Source organism: Chiloscyllium plagiosum, chromosome 3, assembly GCF_004010195.1.
Source record: "Chiloscyllium plagiosum isolate BGI_BamShark_2017 chromosome 3, ASM401019v2, whole genome shotgun sequence".
NCBI lineage: Eukaryota > Metazoa > Chordata > Chondrichthyes > Orectolobiformes > Hemiscylliidae > Chiloscyllium > Chiloscyllium plagiosum.
Window position 1 is genome coordinate 103,136,388 of NC_057712.1, and position 26,902 is coordinate 103,163,289.

At 40.1% G+C, this 26,902-nt stretch overlaps 1 protein-coding gene across 4 annotated transcripts in view; it reads right to left on the reverse strand.

The window, feature by feature from the left end:
- Nucleotides 1-26,902, reverse strand: part of LOC122548401 (cytochrome b5 reductase 4) — a 106,789-nt gene that overhangs the window by 52,458 nt on the left and 27,429 nt on the right. For 3 of the 4 annotated variants that reach the window (XM_043687003.1, XM_043687000.1, XM_043687004.1), the window contains exons 5-7: nucleotides 23,099-23,149; nucleotides 13,394-13,445; nucleotides 9,812-9,869 (exon numbers count right to left, since the gene is read on the reverse strand). In XM_043687003.1, coding sequence (XP_043542938.1) covers nucleotides 9,812-9,869; nucleotides 13,394-13,445; nucleotides 23,099-23,149 — 161 coding nt within the window. The remainder of the gene's footprint in view (nucleotides 1-9,811; nucleotides 9,870-13,393; nucleotides 13,446-23,098; nucleotides 23,150-26,902) is intronic. The other variant, XM_043687002.1, reaches the window with a different exon arrangement.

A 26,902-nucleotide genomic window follows, 5' to 3' on the forward strand; every position in this document is an offset into this window, starting at 1 on the left:
TGAGAAGTGGCAGATGGAGTTTAATTCAGATAAATGCGAGGTGCTTCATTTTGGGAAAGCAAATCTTAGCAGGACTTACATACTTAATGATAAGGTCCTAGGGAGTGTTGCTGAACAAACAGACCTTGGAGTGCAGGTTCATAGCTCCTTGAAAGTGGAGTCGCAGGTAGATAGGATAATGAAGAAGGCGTTTGGTATGCTTTCCTTTATTTGTCAGAGTATTAAGTACAGGAGTTGGGACGTCATGTTGCGGCTGTACAGGACATTGGTTCGGCCACTGTTGGAATATTGCGTGCAATTCTGGTCTCCTTCCTATCGGAAAGATGTTCTGAAACATGAAAGGGTTCAGAAAAGATTTACAAGGATGTTGCCAGGGTTGGAGGATCTGAGCTACAGGGAGAGGCTAAACAGGCTGAGGCTGTTTTCCCTGGAGCGTCGGAGGCTGAGGCATGACCTTATAAAGGTTTACAAAATTATGAGAGGCATGGATAGGATAAATAGGAAAAGTCTTTTCCCTGGGACCGGGGAGTCCAGAACTAGAGGGCATAGGTTTAGGTTGAGAGGGGAAAGATATAAAAGAGACCTAAGGGGCAATGTTTTCACGCAGAAGGTGGTACGTGTGTGGAATGAGCTGCCAGAGGATGTGGAGGAGGCTGGTACAATTGCAACATTTAAGAAGCATTTGGATGGGTATATGAATAGGAAGGGTTTGGAGGGATATGGGCCGGGTGCTGACAGGTGGGACTAGATTGGGTTGGGATATCTGGTCGGCATGAACGTGTTGGACCGAAGGGTCTGTTTCCATGCTGTACATCTCTATGACTCGATGCCAGCATCCCCCACAATGGTGGCAACACTACAACAGCATGAGTACTCAATATCAACAACTGCCAATTTCCAGACACCATCCAACAACTAATATGCTTCATTTTCGACTGCAACGTCTTCACCTTTGACAACCAGTTCTTCATTCAGACACACAGTACAGCCATGGGGAACAAATCTGTACCCCAAAATGCGAACATTTTCACGCACAAGTTCAAATAAGATTTCTTCACTACGCGGGACTTCTAAACAGCACTATACACCATTCACATTTATTACATTTTCTTCCTTTGGTGAGAAATCACTGAGTAAATGACATAGTGATATCAACAAGTTTCACCTATCAGACTTACCATGGACTACTCTTTAGAATCAGTACCCTTCTTGGACACACACATCTTCATCAAAGATGGAGACCTCAGGACCACACTCTACCGCAAGCCTACGGATAATCTCCTGATGCAACACTTCTCAAGCTTCCATCCTAAATATATTTATACAGTCATCCCCTACAGACAAGCGTTATGCATACACAGGACCTGCTTGGATGGAGGATGCCCTCATAAGAACAGGATATGATGCTCAGCTCGTTGATTGCCAATTCCATCATGCTACAGCGAAAAACCATAATGACGTCCTCAGAAGACAGACACAGGATATGACCAATAGGATACCCTTTGTCGTTCAGTATTTCTCGGGAGTGGAGAAACTATGCCATGCTCTTCGCAGCCTTCAACACATCATTGATGACTATCAATACCTCGCTATAATCTTCCTTATGCCTCCACTTCTCACCTTCAAACAACGGCCAAATCTTAAACAGAACTTTGAACGCAGCGTAATATGTAGCCTTCAGGATAACATTGATCACAACACCACAAAACCCTGCCACAGCAACCTCTGCAGGTCATGTCAGATCATTGACATGGACATTACCGTCACACATGGGAAGACCACACAACATGTATGTGGCAAGTACTCACGTGACTCAGACAATGCTGTCTACCTTATACGATGCTGGCAAGGATGCCCCAGGCATAGTGTATTGGCGAGACCATGCAGACATTACGACAATGGATGAATGGAACCACACAATGATCAACACACAAGGAAATTCTTTCCTAGTTGAGGATCACTTCAGTGGTCCAGGACATTCAGCCTCCGATCTATGGGATCTCGGTTTGCTTCAAAGATCAGGTCTCCAGTCCTTGGCCTCGCCTGATGTTGGGTCTTTAAACATCGGAAGTGGTGTGTGAGGAGGCGGAAGTACACTAAGTGTGGAGGAGTTCTCAACTTGCTGCAGAGACCAGGTCCCCAGTCCTTGGCCTCGCCTGATGCCAGTAGCTGGGTGTTGAGGAAGCAGAGTATGAGGTGGTGGAAACGTGGTAAGCTTGCAGACGTTCGTGCTAGGCTTAGAAAAAACCCGAGCCGATCAGCTCTGGAAGTGCGTTTTTGAACTCCTCCAGCAGAATAATTTCTCTTAGAGCCTCAAGGGTCCTATCTATTTTTAAAGCACGCACATTAAACAATCAAATGACTATGTTTAATTCTTTCGAACTAAACATAAGTCTGACTTAGTTCTTCCTTTATGTTTCTTAAAGCTGTCTATATGCTTCTAGTATCAATTCATAAGCACTTGAAATCGCCTGTTTAACCTCTTCATTATCTCTTGACTCCTCATTTGACAGTGCGGCAAATACCTCACTAGTTCTGGCTATCACTTAAGTCTGAACTAGCATTACCCATAAATCCCTGGACAACTCCATCTGCCTAGCCAATTTTTCCAAATGAAATAAAGAAAGCTTCAACATCTTTCTCCTCAAAATGTGGCAGAATTTTGACATACTTGTATATATCACTACAATCTATTTTAATCTCCATCCGGTTAACTTGAACTTTGCTGATTAAGTTGCAACTTCTCAAGTTCAAATTCCCTCTCTTTTTGCTCAGCTGAGAACCTTCTCTCTTTTTCTTTTTCCTGTCTCCTTCTCTTCGCTCTCTCTCTCTTTTTCTTCTCTCTCTCCTTCCCTCGGTTTATCTCTAACTCCATTTTCCTCAATTGTAATTTAAGTTTTTCTACCTCTACTGCACTTGTCTGTTTCTCTGACACACCTAAGTGTTTTGAGTAATTCCCTTACAATTTCAGCTTTACTTTTGTCCTTGGTTAAACCCAAATTTAACTTATTTCCTAATTCTAAAAGTATGGCCTTTTTCTTTCCTTCTAAATCTTCTTGGCAAATTAGAGAATCATCTTCAAATCCCAGAATCTCTAACAATTTTAAGAGTCATCCCTCTCACTTTTAATTTAATCAACTACAAGTCACCGAAATTAAACAAATTGTCTCACTTATATTTTATTGAAAGACACAGAACACGAATCTGCAAGTGTTTAAATCTGCTGGGGTTTTTGGTACCCCCAAATCTATTCAAATTTGTCTGAAACAGTTCAAATCCTGGACGAGTCCCCAAACTGTTATGGCACAGGGTAACACCCCCCCCCCCCACCTCCTTGCTAATTTAAACCTGCAACACAGAAATGATTTTACCCGTGCTATAATTTGTTAAAATTTGAGAGGCAAACATTATCCCAAAAGTCACTATTTAAAGTACAAAAAAATTTAAGGACTGTATTCTTTAAGTCTAACATCAAATATTAACTAACAACTATTTACAACTCTGTTCTCTAACCTATCTTTTACTGTCCCTTCTCTAATACTGGTCCAATAAAACCCCCGATTAAGATTTACCAAAAAATTCAAATTTCAAAACAAGCCAGCCGTCAAATCTTCCCTTTGTATCTTCCTCTGTTTTCTTCTTCTTAGGGATTTCTGTTTCACAGGTCACTGATAAATAAAGGTACCTTTAAGAGAGCTATTCTCCAGGCTGTCTGTATATGTTGGTGGCTTGGCAGTTCTCCTCCAACTATTCAATTTTTTTTCAGTTTTATACCCCAAAGCATCGGATCATTTCATTGGTGTTAATATTGTCAAAATACTAAATTCAAACTAGATTGGAATTTGGTAACTTGGGGCATAATTTAAACTGATTGGCCAAATTTGATTATTTTTGGCTCCAGGCAACTCAGCTAATCTAGCTGTTTGACCAAATGTTGCATTGTTACCTTGTTCAGAACACTTGGTGCTGTGTCAGGTATTTCTGCTAGCTTTTAACTCTCTTAAAAGGTACACTACCCCTTGCACCTTCACAACACTTTGAATCAACAATCTTATTTGATAATTGTAAAACACATGCCTGTAAATTGGGTCAGACCCTCACAGAAAGATGATTTGGTATTCTGAGAAGAAACAGACCTGTTAAGAAGTTTGATTTGACAGTTAAACTGTTTGTGTACATGGACTAAATCCAATGCCGTTTGTGATGTTTTGTAAACCAATATCAAACAGAAACATGCTACTGTTGAAGAAGCCTTAAGGATAAAATTAAGCATTAAAGAAATCAAATTCAGATAAATGCACACACATGTTTCTTGCCTTGGGAGTCCCAGAAGATATGAATCATCATTTTAAGATCATTTCAATTATTAGTCAAATATGGCAAAGATTATCATATTCTTGTTGATAGAGAACAATGCACGTTGCCTATTGCACTTGGAAGCTAACAAAATAAGGGAAATTAACAGTATCTTTGCTGCTGAAACATTGATGCAAGAAGTTACAAATAGATCGATGAATTTATTCAATGTTTTCAAGGAAACTCTATGCAAAGGACAATCTGAAGAAAGTTCGCCCATAGAATGTTATGTGAATAATTGCTCTTTCTGGGACGACATGCATTAAATAGAGGGTGTCATTGAGTAAAGTTTGAGGATTGACATTGCTGCTGTAAATGAAATATTAAAAAAGAGCTTTCCAAAGTAACCACGATTGTGAAATTCACCTGTTGTCAGACAGTTACAAAAAAAAGGGGTGCTTGATCCAAGAAATTATTGCAGATCCTCAATGGGTAATGCCTGGTGATATGAAGAGCTATAAGAATATGAAAAAAAATCAATTTTTATTTGGATCTCTTTGTGATTAAACATGCTTGTTTCATTTAAGGATAGACCTTTAGCATCAAGGATGATTGTGATATAAAAAATTTGAAAATTCATTACCGATTGATTGTCTCACAATTTGAATATAGAAATACAACAAATTATAATTCCCATTATAGTGAAATTTATTATTTTTCAAAGAGAGTTTGTATGTCTTCAAAGTTTATTGAGAGATAAGAGAGAAATCTGTTATAGCAAGTAGTTATGCAGATTAACTCATTAATTCTTTGAGGAACTACAGGAACTTGATCGTATTGCATGACAATTACCCATTGATGACCGATTAGGATGATAATAGCAGTCTAAAAAACTATACAAAACTATCACAGTCAACAGTCGAGAAGCCAAAGACCTTGTAACTTCTAATTCTGAAGAGAATGTGTTCTGGAAGAATTGTGAAATCTCTGGACTCCCTGAATATGAGAGGTCAGAGATATAAGGAGATATGGGGGAGTGTTAAATATACATTATGAATACATAATTTTTAATTTTTGCATAAAAGCTTGGCAGTGATATATTGGAGAAGTTAATGGTTCTGTAAGAATTGAAAGTGAAAACTACTAAGAGCTCCACCCAATCTGATTATGTCATTTAGGCTTGGGTAAAGATAAGGCAAGATATCACCTCTGTAACTGGATCCTCAACTTCCTGATCTATAAACCACAATCAGTAAGAATAGGCAACAACACCTCCTCCACAATAATCCTCAACACTGGGGGCTGCAAGGATGTGTATTCAGCCCCCTACTATATTCCTTCTACACTCAACTGTGGCCAAAGCCCGCCCCAACTCCATTTACAAGTTTGCTGATAACACCACCTTTAGACAAGATAGAATACAAGATAGAATACAGGAAAGAGATTGAGTGCTTAGTGGCATGTTGTCAAAACAACAATCTCTCCATCAATTGCAACAAAATGAAGGAGCTGGCCATTGACTTCAGGAGGTGGAGTGGAGGGCATGCCCCTGTCTGCATCAACAGTGCTGAGGTGGAGATGGTCAAAAGCGTCAAGTTCCTGGGAGTGATGATCAGCAACAATCTGTCCTGGTCCATCCACGTTGACGCAACAGTCAAGAAAGCACATCAATATTTCTCCATCTTCAGGAAATTAAGGAAATTCATCATGTTCATAAAGAATCTTACCAAATTTTATAGATGCATAATCAAAAGCATCCTTTCTGGATGTGTCAGTGTGGTACAGCAACTGCTGTTCCTAAGATCACAAGAAACTACAGAGAGTGACGAACAGAGCCCAGTCCATCAAGCAAACCAGCCATCCATCCATTGACTTCACTTATACTTACCACTGCTTCGGGAAAGCAACCAACAGAATCAAAGATCCCCTCCCACCCTGGTTATATTCTCTTCCACTCTCTTCTGTTGGGGAGAAGATATACATGTTTGAATACGCATACAAACAGATTCAAGTACAGCTTCTTCCCTGCTGCTATCAGACATTTGAATGGACCCCTCAAACGTCAATGTTGATCTCTCTCTCTGCACCTTCCAAGCAGCTGTAACACATATTCTGCACTCTATTCTGCTACCCTGGTGCATTTGTATGGTACAATCTGCCTGTGTAGCTACGGCAGGAGCTACGCGATCTCAGTTTGCTTCGGAGACCAGGCCTCCAGTCTGTGGCCTTGCCTGAAGGCGGTGGCCAGGTGTTGAGTCATCTGAAGTGGTGTTTAAGATGGTGTAAGCATGGTAAGCATGCAGAAGTTTGTGCTAGGTTTAGAACAAACCCTAGCCAGCCAGCTCTCCCATCCATTCTGCTCTCCAAAGTCTGATCCCTGGACAACAAACTGGACTGCATCTGACTGCGGCTGGTGTCTCAGCATGAGTTTAGAGATTGCTGTGTCCTTGTTTTCACGGAAACATGGCTCAGCAACAGAGTTCTGGACACTGCCATCCAGCTAGATGGGCTTGTCTTGTTTTGCGCCGACAGAAATGCAGCTCTGTGCGGTAAGGCTCAGGGTGTGGGAGGAGGGGTCTGTGTGTCCACATCAACACGAAAATGGTGCAAAGACTCCATGTTAGTCTCCAATTACTGCTCATCACTAGTGAAGTTCATGACTGTTAGATGCAGACCATTTTATTGACCACAGGAATTCACTGCCGTCCTTCTTGATGGGGTGTATATTCCTCCCTGTGCTAATGCTAAAAAAGCACTCTGTGAACTGTATGGGGTTATTAGTGGACTGCAGAACACACATCCTGACTTTCTGTTTATTATTGCTGGAGATTTCAACCATGTGAATCTCAAGACTGTGCTCCCTAAATTCCATCAGCATGTGGACTTTGCAACAAGAGGGGAGAACATGCTGGATCTGGTTTACACAAACATCCCCAGCGTTTACAGGGCAGAGCCCCAGCCCCACCTCGGCTCCTCAGACCACGTCTCTGTTATGCTAATCCCAGTATACAGACTGCTCATCAGACGCGTCAAACCAATTCTGAAGCAGGTGAAAATCTGGCTGGCAGGAGCCATTCTGCTCTTCAAGACTGTTTTGAGCGCACTGACTGGCAAGGAGGCGGCAACCAATGGCGAACCCATCAACTTAGAGGAGTACACGGCATCAGGAATTTGCTACATTAGCAAGTTATTGACAACATCACTGTGTCCAAGACCATTACTTCTCACCCCAACCAGGAGCCGTTAATGACTGCAAAGGTGTGTGTGTGCTGCTGAGGACCCATGATTCTGCCTTCAGAGCAGATGACAAGGCGGCCCTAACATCAGTGAGAGCCAACCTGACTTAGGCCATCAAAAAGGCAAAGTGTGCATACGCACAGAGAATACACAGTCACTTTCATGTCAGCGGCGATACATGAAGCATATAGAATTGCATCCAGGACATCACCAACCACAGAACAGCATTGCCTGCTTGTGCTGGTGATGCTTCCCTCCCAGGTGAGTTGAACAACTTTTATGCATGGTTTGAGGGCATGAAATGACATGGCAGTGAGGAAGTCCATGCCCCCTCGTAATGACCAGGTGCTGTGTCTTACCACAGCTGACATGAGGAAAACCCTATGCAGAGTCAACCCACACAAGGCTGCTGGACCAGATAATAGTGTTCATAGGATGCTCTGAGTACTGGTGGATATTCCAATGGACATCTTTAACATCTCCCTGAGCTGCGCCATAATTCCAACATGCTTCAAGGCCACTACCATTATCCCCATGCCGAAGAAATCTTCAGCACCCTGTCTCAATGACTACCGCCCAGTTGCGCTAACACCCATCATCATGAAGTGCTTCAAGAGGCTCGTGATGATGCATATGAAGACCCTACTGCCCCCATCACTAGAAACCCTGCAGTTCACGTATTGATCAAACTGCTCAATAGATGATGCCATTTCCACCACCCTCCATCTGGCCCTTACCCAAATGGAGAAGGAAGGCACCTATGTGAAACTACTGTTCATAGACTTCAGTTCTGCATTTAACACAATCGCTCCACAGCACCTGATTGGAAAGCCACGTCTGCTGGGCCTAAATACCTTTCTTTGTAACTGGATCCAGGACTTCCTGACTGGGAGACCTCAGTCAGTCCAGATTGGGAACAGCTTCTCCAACACCATCATACTGAGCATGGGCTCCCAGGTTTTAGTGCTCAGTCCACTGCTGTTCACCCTGCTGACACATGACTGTGCAGCAATGCACAGGTCGAATCACATCAAGTTCACTACAACTATAGTGGGTCTCATCAGCACTGACCGACGAGCCAGCATACAGAGAAGAGGTGCAGCGGCTAATAGACTGGTGCAGAGCCAACAATCTGTCTCTGAACCTGGACAAAACGGAAGAGATGGTTGTTGACTTCAGGAGGGCACAGAGCGACCACTTTCTGCTGGACATTGACGCTCCCCCGTGGAGATCGTGAAGAGCACCAAACTTCTTGGCATACACCTAGTGGAGATTCTCACCTGGACCCTCAACACCAACTCCATAGCCAAGAAAGCCCATCAGCGTCTCTACTTTCTGCACAGGCTGAGGCAAGCCCACCTCCCATGCTTATTGAGTGTTGTTAGAGCGGCAGTCATTCAACAAATGGAGAGTATTCCCTCACACTCCTAACTTGGGCCTTGTAGATTGTGGACAGGCTTTGGGGAGTCTGAAGGTAAGTCAATTGCTGCAGGATTCCCAGCTTTTGACCTTGTTGAAGATAAAAAAAGTTATTTTTAAAATATATTCAAAGAATGAATCAAAGAAAATCTGCTCCGAATGTTCGAGAAGTCTTCAACTGATGCTCGCATTTCATATTCAAAAATAAGGAAGCAACAGAAGTAACCACTTCGGAAAATAAGACTTGGGTTCAGGGGCAATTAAAATCAAAATAAGTATGTTATTGTCCAGAAAAGTTAAATGAAACAAGTATAATCTTTAAGAGCATTGTGTGTACATGTATTTAAACACAGATAATTTGAAGTAGACAGTGAAAGACGATGAGGTGCTAATAAAAGATTGATTTCAAATGTAGCACAAATTCTTTCAAAGTTATCGAACTTCGGATTCACAAATTTTAAAATACTAGAATTAGTTTTAAAACTCTGTGTGGAAGGATTACTAAAAAGACAACAAAGTGAGAACCAATCTGCCATAATTTGCTGAGAGAAACACTACAGATCTCAAATGAAGACCAATGTTATGATTTGTCAAAATCTCTTTGAAGGCTTAATTTACTGAATATTTGCATATCCTTTTAAATATTTTAATGTTCAATTTCAAAAAGATGACAGCTGCTTAATTGTCAAGTTAAAGTCTCCTTCAGAATTATTCAAAGTCTGAGATACTCCTCTTTTCCCTCGCATCCTACAGATTTCTTGACATGTCTGTGATAAGCAACACTATTACAGCCAGCTAAGATTACCCATTAGTCTACCTAAAGTTAGTTCTAGAAGTGGTTTTATTTTTGAATACATACCTTTTGTTTGGTGTATATAACAACTGTGATTGTATCCTCTGTCTGAAACCATTCATGTCTGGTGAAATTGTTTAAAAGAGAGAATTTGAGTTGGATGACAACACCTTTTCAATTCAGCATATAAAATACATTTTCATCACCAAACTGAAACAACATTCTTTAGCTCAAAAGAATTGTACAGGTGATACTAGTGAAATGAGACCTTTCACGTGAACAAGTTGATACAGGAGACTCAGCAGAAAGATACAAGATACTAAACAATAGAGAACAGATAAATTTGAAATCTACATTGTGGCAAGCCATTGTTGTAGGTCATCAAGGAGTAAAGGGTAAAGTGTTAAAGGCACATTTGTACTTTAGCGAAGATGGCATATTTACCCACTTCAGTCCTTACCCATATCACAAGAATTAACTTGCCTTCCCGCCCATTTTTATACCATTCATAAACCTGGGTATAGTACATTCACTTTCCTTGTCCAAATTATAAACATACTGTAAATAATTTCGACTCAGCACTGATCCCCTCAGGCACTCCACTAGTTACAGGTTGACATCCTAAAAATGCAACACCATATCCAAACTTCATCTTTACTATTTAGTTAAACCCTATCTATGCTAGTATATAACTTCCAACACTGTGATCTTTTATCTTATTAAGTAGCCTAATGCTTTCTGAAAATGCAAATATATTACATCCACAGTTTTCCCTTTATCAGGCTTGTTACCTCCTCAAAGAATTCTAATAAAATTACAAGGCATGATTTACCTTCATGAAGCAGTACTCACTCTGCTTCGTCATATCAAATATTTCTAAATGGTCTGCTATTACATGCATTATAATGAACCCTAACATTTTCCCAAGAGGTTAAGCTTGCTGGCTTATAGTAACTCGCACTTTTTTGTTTTGTCCAGCAGTCCCCCCTAACTTTTGAATAAAAATGTTGCATTGGCAGCTTCCAGTCCTCTGGGATTGATCCAAAATCTAAGGATTTTTGGAAGATTATTAGTAGTGTATCCACAATCTCTGTAGGTATTTCTTTCAGTATTCCAGCATGCATTCCATGTGGTCCAGGGGACTTATCAACCTTTGGTCCCATTAGTGTCCCTAGCACCACTTTTCTCATGATAAGTATTATCTTAATTTCCTTTCTTCCTTTCGCCCTTTCCTATTAGTAGCAAATAGCAATGGTCTGAATGAGGACTCGTGATAAATTGGTGATGAAAACCAAACCCTGTCTCCTAATATCTTTGTTCTTGTTGGCCTTCATTGGTTTCTAGTCACATAACTTAAAATTCTTACACTTGTTTTTAAACTGTCAACCTAGGCCTTGCACCATCTCGGCCCTGTAACTCTCTGAGATATCCGTGCTCTCTAATTCTGGTGTTGTGTATGCCTGATTTCAATTACTCTACCATTGGTGACCACTTCTTCAATCACCTCGGCTCCAAGATTAAGAATACCCTCCCTACTTCTCTTTACCAAGCATTCTTCCTTTAAAACACTCCTTAAACTCTATTTATTTGACTAAAGATTTTGATCATCCAATCTAATACCTGCTTCTGTGCCTAGATATTAGACTTGATTTATAATCGTCCTGTGAAATGTCTTGAGCACATAAATTATTTTTGTAAAACAATTGTCAATCCATATTGTCTAATTCCATAAGTCATAATCTCATGTTATTATACTATAGCTATATGAAGCCCTAGTTAGACCATACTTCAAGTGCTATGTCTTTTTGTTATTTATGGGATATGAGTGTTCCGGGCTCAGCTAGCATTTATTGCAGATCTCTAAATTCTCTGGAGAAGATGCCGGTGAGCTCTCTTCTTATTTTACTGCGGTCCTTGAGATTTAGAGATACCCACAGAATTGCTGGGACAAGAGTTCCAGGATTTTCACTCAGGGAGTGGATGGTATGCCAGTCAAGGAGGTTGCTTTGTCCTGTTAAACTTTGAGTGTTAGAATCTACTCTATCTACGAGCTACAGAGTACAAAGGCACCTTCTTACTAGGCCCGAAAATAGAAGTCCTACACCTTTGCACTACTCACTCTATTGCCAGATATTGAATAGTAACATACAAAATATTTCTAGTATCATGAAAAACTTTGGGAGACATGTAACTGAAGGTTAAATTCTACAATTTACTGTGCAGAGTTCAATATTGCGTAATTCACATTATATCATAAGCACATTTCCTGTTACAATTTCCACAGACTATCTTATAGTTTCCAAGGACCATGAGCAGTGAAGAGACCTGAAATGACTTAATGGCAGCTCAGCAGGTGAATACTAAATCCAATACTACCCACTGGAAGGGACCAATTAGAATTCTATGCTCAAAACTGGACATTTTAATTTAGGAACTCTGTAAAAGCTATTAGAAGGATACACAAAGGATTCAAAGATGACACAAAGGATGAAAGACTTTAATTAAAAGACAAACAAGAAAAAATAAGAGCAAAGAAGGTGAAGCAAAAATTGAGATAAGCATTGACATTTTCCATAGTTAAATAAAAACAGAAAAAGAAGCAATTTACAGGGGTCAGAGATTCTGCAATTTAAGAGCATAAATTTAAGATCGATAAAAGAACGGGTGGCACAGTGCTTAGCACTGCTGCCTCACAGCACCAGAGACCCGGGTTCAATTCCACACAGGCGACTGACTGTGTGGAGTTTGCACATTCTCCCCGTGTCTGCGTGGGTTTCCTCCGGGTGCTCCGATTTCCTCCCATAATCCAAAAATGTGCAGGTTAGGTAAAGTGGCCATGCTAAATTGCCCATAGTGTTAGGTGAAGGGGTAAATGTTGGGGAATGGGTCTGGGTGGGTTGCGCTTTGGTGGGTCGGTGTGGACTTGTTGGGCTGAAGGGCCTGTTTCCACACTGTAAGTAATCAAAAAAAACAAAGAGAGAATCTGGGATTTTCTACACACATGACTACTAGGAACAAATGGCAGTTAATTCTAGATCAGTTGCTAATTTTATATCTAAGATAGATAACTTTTTGTTAAGCAAAGATATCAAACGGGCATGCACCAAAGGCAGGTATACACAGTTAGGCCACATATTAGCCATGATCTCATTGAATAGTGGAACAGGCTCGAGGGGCTGATTGGGCTTCTGCTGTTCTTATGTAAACAGCAGTGGATGCACAATCCATGCCAGCGTCTGAAAATCATGGGGATAATTATCTGCAAAGAAATCTTTAAAATACTAGGGAAGAGCAAAACAACATTCCAAATTGGAGAGTTTTTCCAGAGGGCATTGTACGAGGAATGGACCAAACAGTCTCCTCTTTGACATTAAATTGTACAGTTTAACGATTAGTGCATCATTTGTGTTTGTTACATGAACAGAGCAACCAAGTTCTTTAAAATGTACTTGTTAATATCTTAGGTTGATGTATTAGAGAAATGAATGCAAAGCTGGTTATTCTGCTCATTTATTTATCCATTAACGTTACTAACAACTATTTTTCAAAAAGATATAAGTATTGAAGCTATATGGATAGACACATTAAGACATAAAACAGCCAAGACAGTATCGATTCACACACAAACAAAAGAACAAAAACACTTACCTTAGGGGGACATTTTTTGATTGTTTTTCAAACCCACCTAGATTACCTGTACCTGTGAAAATCATTTTGAATTACAAAAATATATGGTCTATATAAAGCAGAGTGCTGTTTAAAAATGACATCTTACAATCACATTATGCTCTAGATTTCCAAGAGATTGTGATGCCTGTCAATTCCAAAGTAGGTTTCCATAATTCCTCTAACCTGTTGGGATAACGTGTTTTTACTTTTATGTTTCTAAAAACTGTGGATTCAAATTAGAACTAACTGCTTTCAAAAATAAGGATTTACCAGGATGGCTGCATAATTTCACAACAAGGAATTTGATATGTTTCGTGAACTCTTTTGGTGGTTGTCGGTACCTGCAACTTAGCGATATTCTAAAGCCAGTAGTTGTAACATTTGAAGCTGACTGGTTCTCAGCTAACTGAGTAAGGTATAACTGGAAACAAGTAACAAAGATATTGACACAGAGAGAGGGGAAGATACACAAGTGTGTGCAGTTGTTCTCCCCAGCAGAATCTACCTGTTCTCTGCTGTAAAACACTCAGTTTAAATATAAAGTAAACAATTACCTTTCCTGTTGTACTTATAGTAAGCTGTAACTTTTGAAATAATGAATAGAGACATTTTACAAGCGAACTATCTACTCCGGACATCTTACAAACCAGTAGAGGCATTCAGAGAATATGAGGCAAAGGCCACAGAACTGACTTTCCAGTTGTTCCACCTCCATATACATGTATGTGTGCACATGCGTGTGCGTGTGTACCTGTGCTGGGGAGCTTTTAACAGGATGAGAGCTTTGGGGGTACTGTTATATACCAATGATATACCGATTTAAACCATAAACAGTTCTATTTATCTGTAGCTATAGTGTAATTACTCGTAGTACATTATAATCTTTGTTCAGAACGGAAACCAGCTCTGTGCTTTCCATCTACCTTGGTCTGAGAGTTGGTAAATTAGGCATCAGTGCATACTTTTAAAAAAGAAAGTTAATATTTGGCACAACTCTGGGAATAGCACAGCTCAGTTTATGGTGCACTACCCTAATGGGTAGTAACAGACATTTTGTTCATAACATAAATCACTTCATGAGTAGATGATTAGTTGCTTGGTGTATTTCTGGAAAGGACATCTAATACAATTTTGAGGTAACTCTACCCATTACCCATAAATATCAAGGGGGGGGGGGGGGGGCGGTGGCAAGCAGCTCTTGTGGGACAGTGGTAGTGTCCCTACCTCTGATGAGGCTTGGGTTCAAGTCCCTCTGCTCCAGAAGTATGCAATAACTTCTCTGAACGGGTTCATTAGAAAATATCTAAAAGTCAGCAAAATTCACTTGCAGTTAGGCAAATTAGTCAAGTGGCTTAGTGAATGAGACAGAAAGCATCATAAACACTCAGCTTATGTGAGTGCCAAAGTTAACAACCTATGGGCAAACTTGTCAAATAGCATAATCACTGTCAGTAAGTCCAATGATCAAACTGTTCCAGGTGACACCAATACCTGGAGATTTCTTTTCAAAATTCATTCACAGGATCTGGGCATTGCTGGCAAGGATAGTATTTATTTTCATCATTAATAGCCCTTGAAGAGGTGGCAGTGATCCACTGTCTTGAACTGCTATAACCCATTAGGAAAAGGTTGGAGCAGTTTTGATTCAACTGAGTGATTTAATGGTAATTTTAGAATCTAAATACATTATTGTGGAACCAGGCAACAGGACCAGATGTGGAACCAAAGGTGGCAGTTAGGAGATGATGGGGAGAGGTTGGTGGTTAGAAGAGGGAAATAAATGATGGTGAGGGGTGTGAGAAAGATTACGGTGTAGCTTGTTGGCTTTGAAGAACTCCTTCCTTATGGATCAATTGCTGTTACTCTACTTTTAGCTACCAGATGTTTTAGAACTTGAGAAAACCTGCCAACAAGAGTTAAATGTAGAAATATAGCTAAAATGAAGACAATTAAATTATTTTCACTTCCCTCCTTTAACCTCCAAGCTGCGTCACATCTTGCGGATTTTAAAACTGGAAGTGACTAAGTTCAAGGTGGGTTGATCCTGTTTTAGAATTATTAACCTCCCACTTGAACAAAACTCAACCATTTTGGAGCTAAAACTGTCCCTAATTTTCAGGTCAATGGCCTTTAATCAGAACTGGCAGAAGCTCTGCAACTTCTGATCTCTTCATTGATGCTCGAGAGTTTCCACCTTTTTTTACTTCATTTCAGATGTCTGACATGTACAGTTTTGTTTTGTCCTATCATATATGGCAAATTTAGAAGATTTTGATGAGCTAGTGAGGGAAACCGATTTACTACTAATACTCAGGGTAAAAGATGCATCTTGTAGCTCCATTGTAAAAGGCTTTAAACAAAGAAATTAAAAATTAATCACAGGGACTCTCCAACTATTCTTCACTTACATGGCGATTATTACATCATATTTCCAGCTGCTGGCTACATACTGATGATATTGTGATAATAAGGTATCTAGTGGTAATATTCTGGGGACCCGGCTTCAAAACCCATTACGGGAGATGGTCAAATTTGAATTCAATAAAAATCTGGAAATAGCATTCGTCTGCAGATGCATCTGTCTGTGATGTTTCCTTTAAAGTAACCAACGCAGTCCTTGTTCAGACAAATCTTGCCCTCAGATTGGAAATATCTTCCTTCATGTTGTGTGGCACTATCACCAAACAGGGTATCCATGTGACCTATCAACAGTAGCAGCAGAAGCTAGCTCCAATGCAATTTGTAGCCTTGTGACCTGATTTATCACCCACACTGCCAATACCATCAACCCTGGTTTTAAGAAGAGTGCAGGACAGCATGCCAGGAACAGCACCAGACATACTTAAAAATGAGGTGTCAATCTTGCGAAGCTACATCATTGGACTACCTGAATGCCAAATACAAAACAACAGGTCATAGAGTCATAGAGATGTATAGCATGGAAACAGACTCTTCAGTCAAACCTGTCCATGCCGACCAGATATCCCAACCTAATCTAGTCCTACCTGCCAATACCCAGCCCATATCCCTCCAAACCCTTCCTATTCATATACCAATCCAAATGCCTCTTAAATGTTGCAATTTTATCAGCCTCCACCATGTCCTCTGGCAGCTCATTCCATACACGTACCACCTTCTGCGTGAAAACATTGCCCCTTAGGTATCTCCTACATCTTTCCCCTCTCACCCTAAACCTATGCCCTCTAGTTCTGACTCCCCGATCCCAGGGAAAAGACTTTGTCTATTTATCCTATCCATGCCCCTCATAATTTTGTAAATCTCTAAGGTCACCCCTCAGCCTCCGACGCTCCAGGGAAAACAGCCCCAGCCTGTTCAGCCTCTCCCTATAGCTCAAATCTTCCAACCCTGGCAACATCCTTGTAATTTTTTTCTGAACCCTTTCAAGTTTCACAACATCTTTCTGATAGGAAGGAGACCAGAATTGCATGCAATATTCCAACAGTGGCCTAACCAATGTCCTGTACAGCTGCAACCTGACCTCCCAACTCCTGTACTCAATACTCTGACCAATAAAGGAAAGCATACCAAACACTGTGATAGACATAACTAAGTGATTTCTGTCTTGTCACATTTAATTATGAATGGTAGTGGAAATAAAATACTTACTGGAGGAAAAGGTTCCACAAATTGTTACAAATATTTTGGAGACAAAATTCACTAAGGCCTTACTCATTGTCACTTCCACCAAGTTAACCCACAAGAGGGAGTTGCCAAAGTACCACCAACACATCTCCTGCCTCACTAGAGGACCGAACATCCTGGAACACCTAAACACAACAAAGGACGCCTACCTCTCCATTCCCCATCCACACTTCGGAAAATCAAATCACAACACCGTATTCCTCCTCTCAAATTACAATTTGTAATTGAAACATGTGGATCCTTCACAGAAGAAATACAATGCAGGTCTGAGGCAGTAGGAAAGTGTTTCTGGGACAGCTTGGAATTGGTGGACTGGACTGAATTCAAGTACTCAGCAGAAAACCTACATGAGTATGCCACCACTATCACAGGCTTCATCAGCAAACGTGTGGAGGACTACATGCCAAAGCGGTCAATTCAGGTGTTCCCCAAATGGAAACCTTGGATGAACTGGAAAATTCACTCCCTACTGAAGACCAGATGTACAACAATCAAGTTAGACAATCCAGACCTATAAGGAAAATCAAGAATCGACTTCCGCAAAGCCATCAGAAATGCCAAGAGGCAGTACCTGACCAAATCGAGGCTGAAACCAACCATATAGACTCCTGCTGCCTGTGGCAAGGCCTAAACAACAATAATGGGATACAAAATGAAGAACAGTGAGATAGCAGAAAAAGACACATCCCTCCCTGATGCGCTCAAAGCTTTCTATGCTCAGTTTGAGCAGAATGCCAGCTGCGTGGTATCACCCGTCACGACTGCCCCAGACTGGCCTGTTCCCTCCATCACCGCTGCAGATGGAAGATTAGTCTTCCTGGGAGTCAACCCAAGGAAAGCGACATGCCTGGATGGAATCCCCAGTCATGCACTTAGGCCTTGTGAGGACCAGCTGGCAGAGATATTCACTGACATCTACAACCTCTCACTCCTCCAAGCCTAAGTCCCCACCAGCTTCAAGAAGACCACCATCATCCCAGTAACTAAGAAAGCACATGCAACATGCCTTAATGACTACTGCCCAGTGGCTCTGACCTCCAGAATCATGAAGTACTTTGAGAGGCTGGTCATGGTCCACCTCAACTCTAGTCTCCCAGTCTGCCTCAATCCCCTGCAATTTGCCTACCAATGTAATAGGTCCACAGCAGACAGCATTTCCCTCGCCACACATGCATCTCGGAACAAGTAGATAACAAGGACACCTACATCAGACTCCTGCTCATCAAATACAGCTTCATCTTCATTCCATTATCCATTCCAGATTGATCTCAAAGCTCCGAAACCTAGGTCTCAGCTCCACCCTCTGCAACTGGATCCTCAGCTTCTTGATCCATAGACCACAATCAGTGAAGATAAACAACAGCAGCTTCTCCACAATAACACTCAACACTTGAGACCCCAAGGATGTGTTTGCAAATCTCCACTGTACTCCAATGTACACCCCGTAGCTAATTCCAAACGATCGCCATCGAAAAGTTGGTTGATGACACCTCCAGGGTAGGACGGATATCAAATAACGACGAGTCAGAATATAGAAAGGAAATAGAGGGCTTGATGATGAGGTGCAATGATAACAACCTCTCTCTCTCTCTCTCAATGTCGACAAAAATAAAGAACTGATCATTGACTTGAGAAAAAAAAAGGAAAAGCACACACCCTCATATACATCAACGGAGCAGAGGTTGACAGAACCGAGAGCTTCAAACTCCTAGGAGTGACAATAACAGACAACCTATTCCTCGATTTTTCATGTAGATGCAAGGGTCAAGAAGACCCAACAATGTCTCTTCTTCCTCAGGTGGCTCAGGAAATTCGGCATATGCAGAAGTACCATCACCAAATTTTACAGATGCATCATAGAAAGCATACTGCCTGGGTGCATGGTGGCCTGGTATGACAATTGCTCCATCCAGGACCATTAAAAACTATATAAGGTTGTGTGCACAGCCCAGATCATCATAAAAGCCAACTTTCCATACTTAGACTCCATTTACATCTCTAGTTGCTGCAGACAGGCTGCCAACATCAAAGACCCATCCCACCCCGGCGATGTTCACCCACAACCTCTTCCATCAGGCAGAAGATACAGAAGCTTGAACATATGCACCAGCAGGTTCAAGAACACTTTATTCCCTGTCATTATTAGACTGATGAATGCATTCTCTAACTTCAAATAATGTTGATCTTGTTAATATTGATCTTGCTTTGCACACGTCCTGTGTGGTGTAACCTGTATGTCTTACTCTGTCCAAGTTTTGTTTCACCCTATGACCTGTATGTCCTTGGTTACTATGATCTGCCTGTACTGCTTGCAAACAAAGCTTTTCACTGTACTTAGGTACACTGACAATAAATCAAATCAATCAAATATCCTTATCCTCAGTTACGGGAGAGCTGGGGACATCTGTGTAAGAGATAGGCTGAAGCACTTGTAACTATCTTTAGCCAAAACTGCTGAGCAGTTGATGGAATTTAACACTGGAATTTTATTTTGATATAAATGAGGTTATGCACTTAGGAAGAAGCAACAAGATGAGGGACTACTCAAATGAATGCAGGATGCTCAGAGGAACACAGGATCTTGGGGTGCTTTTCCACAAATCTCTGAAGAAGGACAGACAATAGGGTAGTTAGGATTCTTATCTTTAATAAGTGACTCATAGACTTGAGAGCAGCGAGGTTATGTTGGAGCTGCTCAGAACATTGGTTCAGACATTGCAGAGTACTGTGTGCACGAGAGGAAGGATGTAGTTGCACTGGAGGAGTGCAAATGTGATTCACTAGGATGTTGACTGAGATGGAACATTTCAACTATGGATAAGCTCAGGTTGGTTTGTTTAGAGCAGAGAAGTTGGAAGGGCGACCTAAGCGAGGTGTACAAGATTTTAAAGGCACATTTACAGGGTGAACAGTCGAAGGCTCAAGAACAAAGGGACACACTTCTAAAGTGAAAGGCAGGAGATTTAGATGGGATTGGTGGAAAAACATTTCCTCAAAATTTTGGAATGCATTGCCTGGGCGGGTAGCTAAGGTAGGTAACCTCACAACATTTAAAAAGTACTTGCATGAGCATTTGAAATGACATACCATTCAGGCCAATGGGTCTAGACTGGTAAAGTGGGACTAATGTATGTTGAGTAGTTGTAATACTAATGGTAGTGTTTTTTTTAGCACTGCAGACTCGATGGCCATAAGTCCTTTTCTGTACTGTCTGATTCTATGATCTATTTTGGCATCCTCTAGATATCCCCAGCATCAGAAATGCCAGTCTTCAGCCAATTTGGTTCACTCCATGTGATATCTAGAAATGGCAAGAGGCAAGGGATACTGCAAGGGCTACAGGCCCTGACTACATTTCGATCGTAGCATTGAAGACTTGTACTCCAAAACATGCTGCAGAATTCGACATTAAGGCCACATTTGACTGAATATGCATTGTGGATCCCTAGCAAAATTAGAGGAATGGAAGTAAGGGGGAAACTCTTCAGTAGTTAGTCATACCAAGCATAAAGGATGACAATTGTGATTCTTGAAGGTCAGTAATTGCAGCGCCAGGCCACCTCAAAGGGAGTTCCTCAGGGAAGTGTCCTAGGCCCACTCACTATCATCAATGACCTTCCCTCCATAACAATGTCAGAAGTGACGATGTTCGCTGATGATTGCATAATGTTCAGTACCATTTGCGAGTCCTTAGGTACTGTAGCAGTTCATGACCCAATATGGCAAGATATGAACAACATCCTGGTTTGAGCTGACAAGTGGTAAGTAACATTTGTACCATGTAAATGCCAGGCAATCACTAACAGAAGAGAATCTAGCAATCACCCCCTGACAATCAATGGAATTATCATCATTGAATACTCCCATTAACATCCTAGAGGTTATCATTGACCAGAAACTGAACAGGGCTAGCCATTTACTACATTGTTGCTGTTCCTGCTGAGAGTAACTCACCTCCTGACTCCCTAATGCCTGCCCACCAGGTAGAAGTCTGGAATATTGCATAATGGTGGCCATATGTCCGGATGAGCGTGGTTGCAATAATAATCAAGAAGCTTGACAATATCCAGGACAAAGTAGCTTGATTGATTGACACCATGCCACAAATACTCATTCTTGCCACTACCCACATTCAGCAGCATTTACAATGTAAACTGGATAAATTCAGCATGGCTCCTTGGAACCAATTTCCAAACCCAAAACTATCATCATCTAGAAGAAAAAGAGCAGCAAATACATGGGAAAATCAACACCACAAGTTCCTCTCCAAGTTGCTCACCATCCTGACTTGTAAATATAACAATTCTGTTAGAGTTGCTGAGTCAAAATGCTAGAACTCCCTCCCTAACAGCAACGTGGGTCTTTCTACACTAAATGATCGCAGAAATTCAAGAAGCCAATGGGAAATTAGGGTTGGCCACCCAGCAATGCCCACACGCCAGCAGCCAGGTCAAAACATTATCAGAATTCTCTTTTCCTTTGTCTTATGAAAAATGTGAATCAACAGAGCCTTGTTGAGATTGTACGAGTGTTGTGTAAAGTTTTGGTCTTTTTACCTGAGGAATAAACATTTTTCTTAGAGGAAATGCAACAAAGACTCCATAAGATAATAAGATATTGGTGCAGAATTAGGCCATTCGACCCATCAAATCTGCTCTGCCATTTGATCACAGCTGATATGTTTCTCAAACTCATTCTCCAGTCTTCTCCCCATAATCTTTAGTCCCCTTACTAATGTATAACCTACCTCTGTCTTAAAAACACTCAATGACTTTGTCTCCACAGCCTTCTTCGACAATGGGCTCCACAGATTCAGCACCCTCTGGCTGAAGAAATTCCTCATCTCAATTCTAAAGAGTCATCCCTTTACTCTGAAGCTGTGCCCTCGGGTCCTGGTCTGTCCTACTAATGGAAATATCTTGTCCACATTCACTCTATTCAGGTCTCTCAGTAGCTGAAAATTTCAATCAGTTTCACCCTCATTTTTCAAAACTCAGAGTACAAACCAGAGTTCTGAACTGCTCCTCATATGACAAGCCCTTTATCCCCACTTTCTGCCTTCTGCAAGTTGACCAATCCTATATCCATGCCAGTAACTTCCCCTAACACAGTGAGCTCTTGTCTTTTTTAGCCGTGTCAGCCCTATCAGCCCTATCATATCATGCATTTCCAAGTACTCTACATTCTCAACCTTAATAATGGACTCTAATTCCTGGGAAAGCAGGATTTGCCTGTGAACAGAGAAGACGACGACTGGGCCTATAATCTCCAGAATTCATTTAGAAGGGGAAGTGAATGAATGAAGTGTACAAAACTCTTAGAGTTAGACATGGTAACTACAGGAAGGATATTTCCCCTGGTTACAGTATCTTGAACTCAGGGATATAGTGTCAGAATATGGGGCAAACAAGCTTGGACTAAAATGTGGAAGAATGTATTCACTGAGGAAGTGGTAAAACTTTGGAGTTCTCTCCTCTAAAGGGTTGTGCAGGGTCAATCTATAAGTATGTTCAAGGCAAAGTCAGTTACATTTCTAGATACTAATGGCATCATGGAATATGGGAACACAAAAGGAATATTGCAGAGAGGTTTTCTTTTATTCATTCATGGGATGAGGGCAATGCTTGCTTTATTGGCAACAAGGGACCACTTCTTATTAGTAAATAAAACAAATATAGTTGAATGGCAAAGCAGGCCTATGAAGCACCTTTTTTCTATGTTCCTGAGCACAAACCCAATACCTGTTTTTTTAAAAATCCCCATATATATTTATTGATTGAAGCATTTGAAATTTTAATTTAAATTCTTATGCAAACAATTCAGAAGAATTTGAGAGTAAGAAAAAAGAATTCAATTAGTTATTTCTGGAAAATACCACTAATCACAAGGCTTGCATTATGCTGTCAGAAATGTCAGTTTGGGGTAACAATATCAAATCTGAATATAGGACTTTATTAAGCACAACATAAAATGATGAACTGATGATTCTTGTGTTTGGGGACAAGTTTTTTTTTCACATACCATTTAGTAACTTTTGCTTTGGTGCTTTTAAACCAGACTGATTCTCAATAGCTTTGGAGGGAAAAAGAAAGATAAAATTATTCATATATTCATAAGCAACGTAATGACATACAGAAAATTGACATTGTACATTATTGCTGTAAGACAACAGTTTAAATTAATTCTGGAAACAAAATCTGGAAAAAGTGATAAGGAAAGAATTTCTTAAAATTATGTTGTTTTCCTTGAATGATCCTCAAATTATTTTTTATTTAATGTTTCTTGCTGCTTCAAGAGATTTCATGGCTGTAAGTAGGCAGGAGCATTGCTGATCATACTATTTAGATATAACGTAGCTGAGTAAACACACTCAATAGATCTACTGGTCTCATACTATCCACTGTTGATAGGTGACGGAAACAACACAATAACACAAAGCTGCTATATGTTGAAATAATGAAGCATACAATGAAGGGCCGCTTGTAAAATTAAATATGAGCAAACTCCATTTGCAGACTGCTGACTCTATCCCATTCCCGAGACACTGACCAAGACCACACCATTTATAATTTTGGCTTCCTACCTGACTCTAAATTGAGCTCATAATCTTTACAATGTTTAAAAGGCATTTGGATAATACATGAATAAGAAATGTTTGGAGTGATATGGTCCACATACAAGGCTTTAGCTACTTGCCAAGCAATCAATCAATAAGCTGTTAATATGCTGATCTGTCTTGAAACCACACAACTGGTCAACTGAAAACTATTCAAAGGATAAATTTAAAAATCAGACAACACCAGGTTATAGTCCAACAGGTTTAATTGGAAGCACTAGCTTTCAAAGTGCCAGTCCTTCATCAAGTGATTGTGGAAAGGATCAAAAATCAAAAGGATAGTCTCTGAGCAAAACTGCCCCGTATAGCAGCCAATGTGGTCCAGTATCCAACCTCACTATTTAAATAAGTCAATATTGTAGATATAAATAAATTCAAGTAATGCGTTTTAAAACTGTAAATCTTCTTTCACAATTTCCTTGGTTTAAAGCTGCATCTTTTCTCAATTTTTTGTCCATGGTTCAAAAATAAGAGTGGTCTTGACACTACCAATAAATATTTTATCACAAGGTATATGACACAGACAACAAGAGATTTATATCTATTCATCCTTTATCTAAGTCTATATGATCTTTGTCACTGTTCTTTTAAATCATAACTTATTTCACCAGTTTTACATTCTAGACACCATGTCCACTTACACTTATCCTTACAGTAACGTGAACAACCTTTACACCGAATGGTAGAATAAGTAAACTCATCTGGACAATCTCATATTTTGCGTTTTAAACAGTTCAGTAATTACAATCAGTATGGATTTTTTTTTTCATTGCAACCCTGCTGTACATAAGCTTCAAAATAGCCAAATATAATACCAACATTTCTTTTTTGCCTTTTCTCTGATATGGTTTTAATTTTTCAGAAAAATACACCTGTGGCTTCTCTGTTTAATACAATTTGTCTTCCCCCAAGTCACTAGCACCTTTTAAAAAGTTTAGTGAAGACAGGATGACCAACACTGATTCATTTATTGGGATTACTTCCAGCTTTTCAAAGATTACTTGGCAATCTGACCATACTGCTGTTGCCTATTTCCACAACAAATGGATAGCTATTGTGTTGAAGTTAGGCACAAATTTCCAAAAAAACCTAGACTTTCCTAAAAATCTCATGGTTTCTGTTCATGTTTTGGAGTAGGGGATTCAATCAGAGCCTTCATGTTTGCCAATCTTGGCAGTATTTCCTTTTGCCCCACAATATGTCAGAGGTAAATTTTTCTTGCTTTTGTAAATTCACTTTTAGCCAAATTGATTCCAAAGTAGCAAATGGAACAAAGCAGAATATTTTTTCAGCTTTAAAACTGGTGACATGTTATCAGCACGTCTTCAGCAGGTAAGCTTTCACAAAGAAAGAGACACTGCCAATTCTGTTGATCTTCTAATCTTCTAATCAAGGAATTGGGTAGGAATTTGTTTTTATTACTGCATTTAGTTTTCATTACATTGAGAAGAAGCTAGTTGAACTATCAAGCGGGTAGGTTCAATCAAGCAATTTTCCAGCATATATTGAATCTCCATTTCCACATGAGCTTGCTCATCTGGTTTAACGGATAATGATGTTGTTTAATCAGCATTAAGCCCACCCCTCTATGTCCACAACATTTCTGGCTAACTTTGTACATCTAGGTGTCTCTTTCAAATTTCCTGATTCTTCAGAAGTAAACTTAAAAGATCTTCCCATTACCCTTCCCCAAATCTGAGAACACCATATCAAAATGTCACAGTGTTTTCATTTTGGCTACTCAAATTGTAGGTTTGCTTTGTGAACTGATTATTTTTTCTTCTACCTCAATCAGTGTCTCTGTCAACCTTCACTAATCTTAAAAATTGCTCTTTCTCATCACCTTTCCTGTGATGATATCCTTTCAACATGTTCACGTGACATAATTGATTTTTCTTCCTGCAATCAGGAGGATCAGATAGGTTTCATTACTAACCCTCCAATCTAGCTTGTCGAGAACAATGAACTTAGTTTTCCGAGGCTCATCTTCTAAAATAGTATTAGTTCTTTGTCTCCTGTCTGAAATGCTGAAATAAATGTTTTAGCAGTTTAGCCTTCTGCCATGCCCATCAAAGCAACAAGTTTAATATTGAAGGGGTGAGGGGTAAAGAATAGGGGGAACAGATGCCATGCAAAGTACATGCAGAGTACAGAGTATGGAAGAGAGAGGGGAAGTAGAGGTTCATAGACAGTTAGAAAATACATTAAAAATGTGGAGAAGGAAAGAATAGCTAGCATTCTGGCATTTTGTACAACCTTTATAAAGCCAAAAATCTATCGTAACCAGCCAATAAGAAACATGTACAATGCATACAGTAAACAACATATTTATCACAACATTTGTGGACATACAGAGATCATTAGTTCCTTCAATAATAGACTGTTTTGCTGGACCGTTGTCAGTAAGGACATTTAATGAATCTGTTCACAGTTGAAAGAATATCTAAGTTTTGACTGTGATGCAAACTCGCATTCAACCACTAATGCATCCTCTCTACTTCAAGCTCCCATATCTCCAATAAAAGTATTAACCAGATGGCAAAAAATAAATTAGTTTAAAAGAATAAATCAATAGTGTAATTAACACATTGTAGCTAGGTATTCTGGCCAAACTGTAATGCCAGTAAGATGGTTAAGGTAAAAAGTATTGAGAAGGAAAAACAACCTTCTTACTGATGAGCAGCTTTATTATTGGTAGTGTGGGTAAGATTTATCCCTCAATCAATACAACAAGAAACATTATCTGACTAATCACATTGTTTGGTTGTGGAAGTGCATTGTGTGCAAATTAGTTGCTGTATTTCTTACATTATAATAGTGACTGCACTTCAAAAGGAGTCACGTGACAGTAAAGCATTTGGGGATATCCAGTGGTTACCCTTTCTTTGATAATTATTACAATTTTAATGGACTAAACATGCTCACAGTTTAGAATACATACTCAGCTGCAAGTTGTGATGCTGTCTTTGCTGCTCGCGCATGTCAGTAGCAAATCTTATACAATACAAATAGACCCAGATATGTAAAATGCACAGTAACATGAATACCATATTTTAAAAATGGGCATCACTGGCTAGGTCAACACTTACTGTCCATTCTAATTTTCCTTTGAGAAGGTGGTGAGCTGCCTTCTTGAACTACTGCAGTCCATTTGATGAAGGCGGATCCACTATGCCATTATAGAGGCAGTTCCAGGATTTTGACCTAGA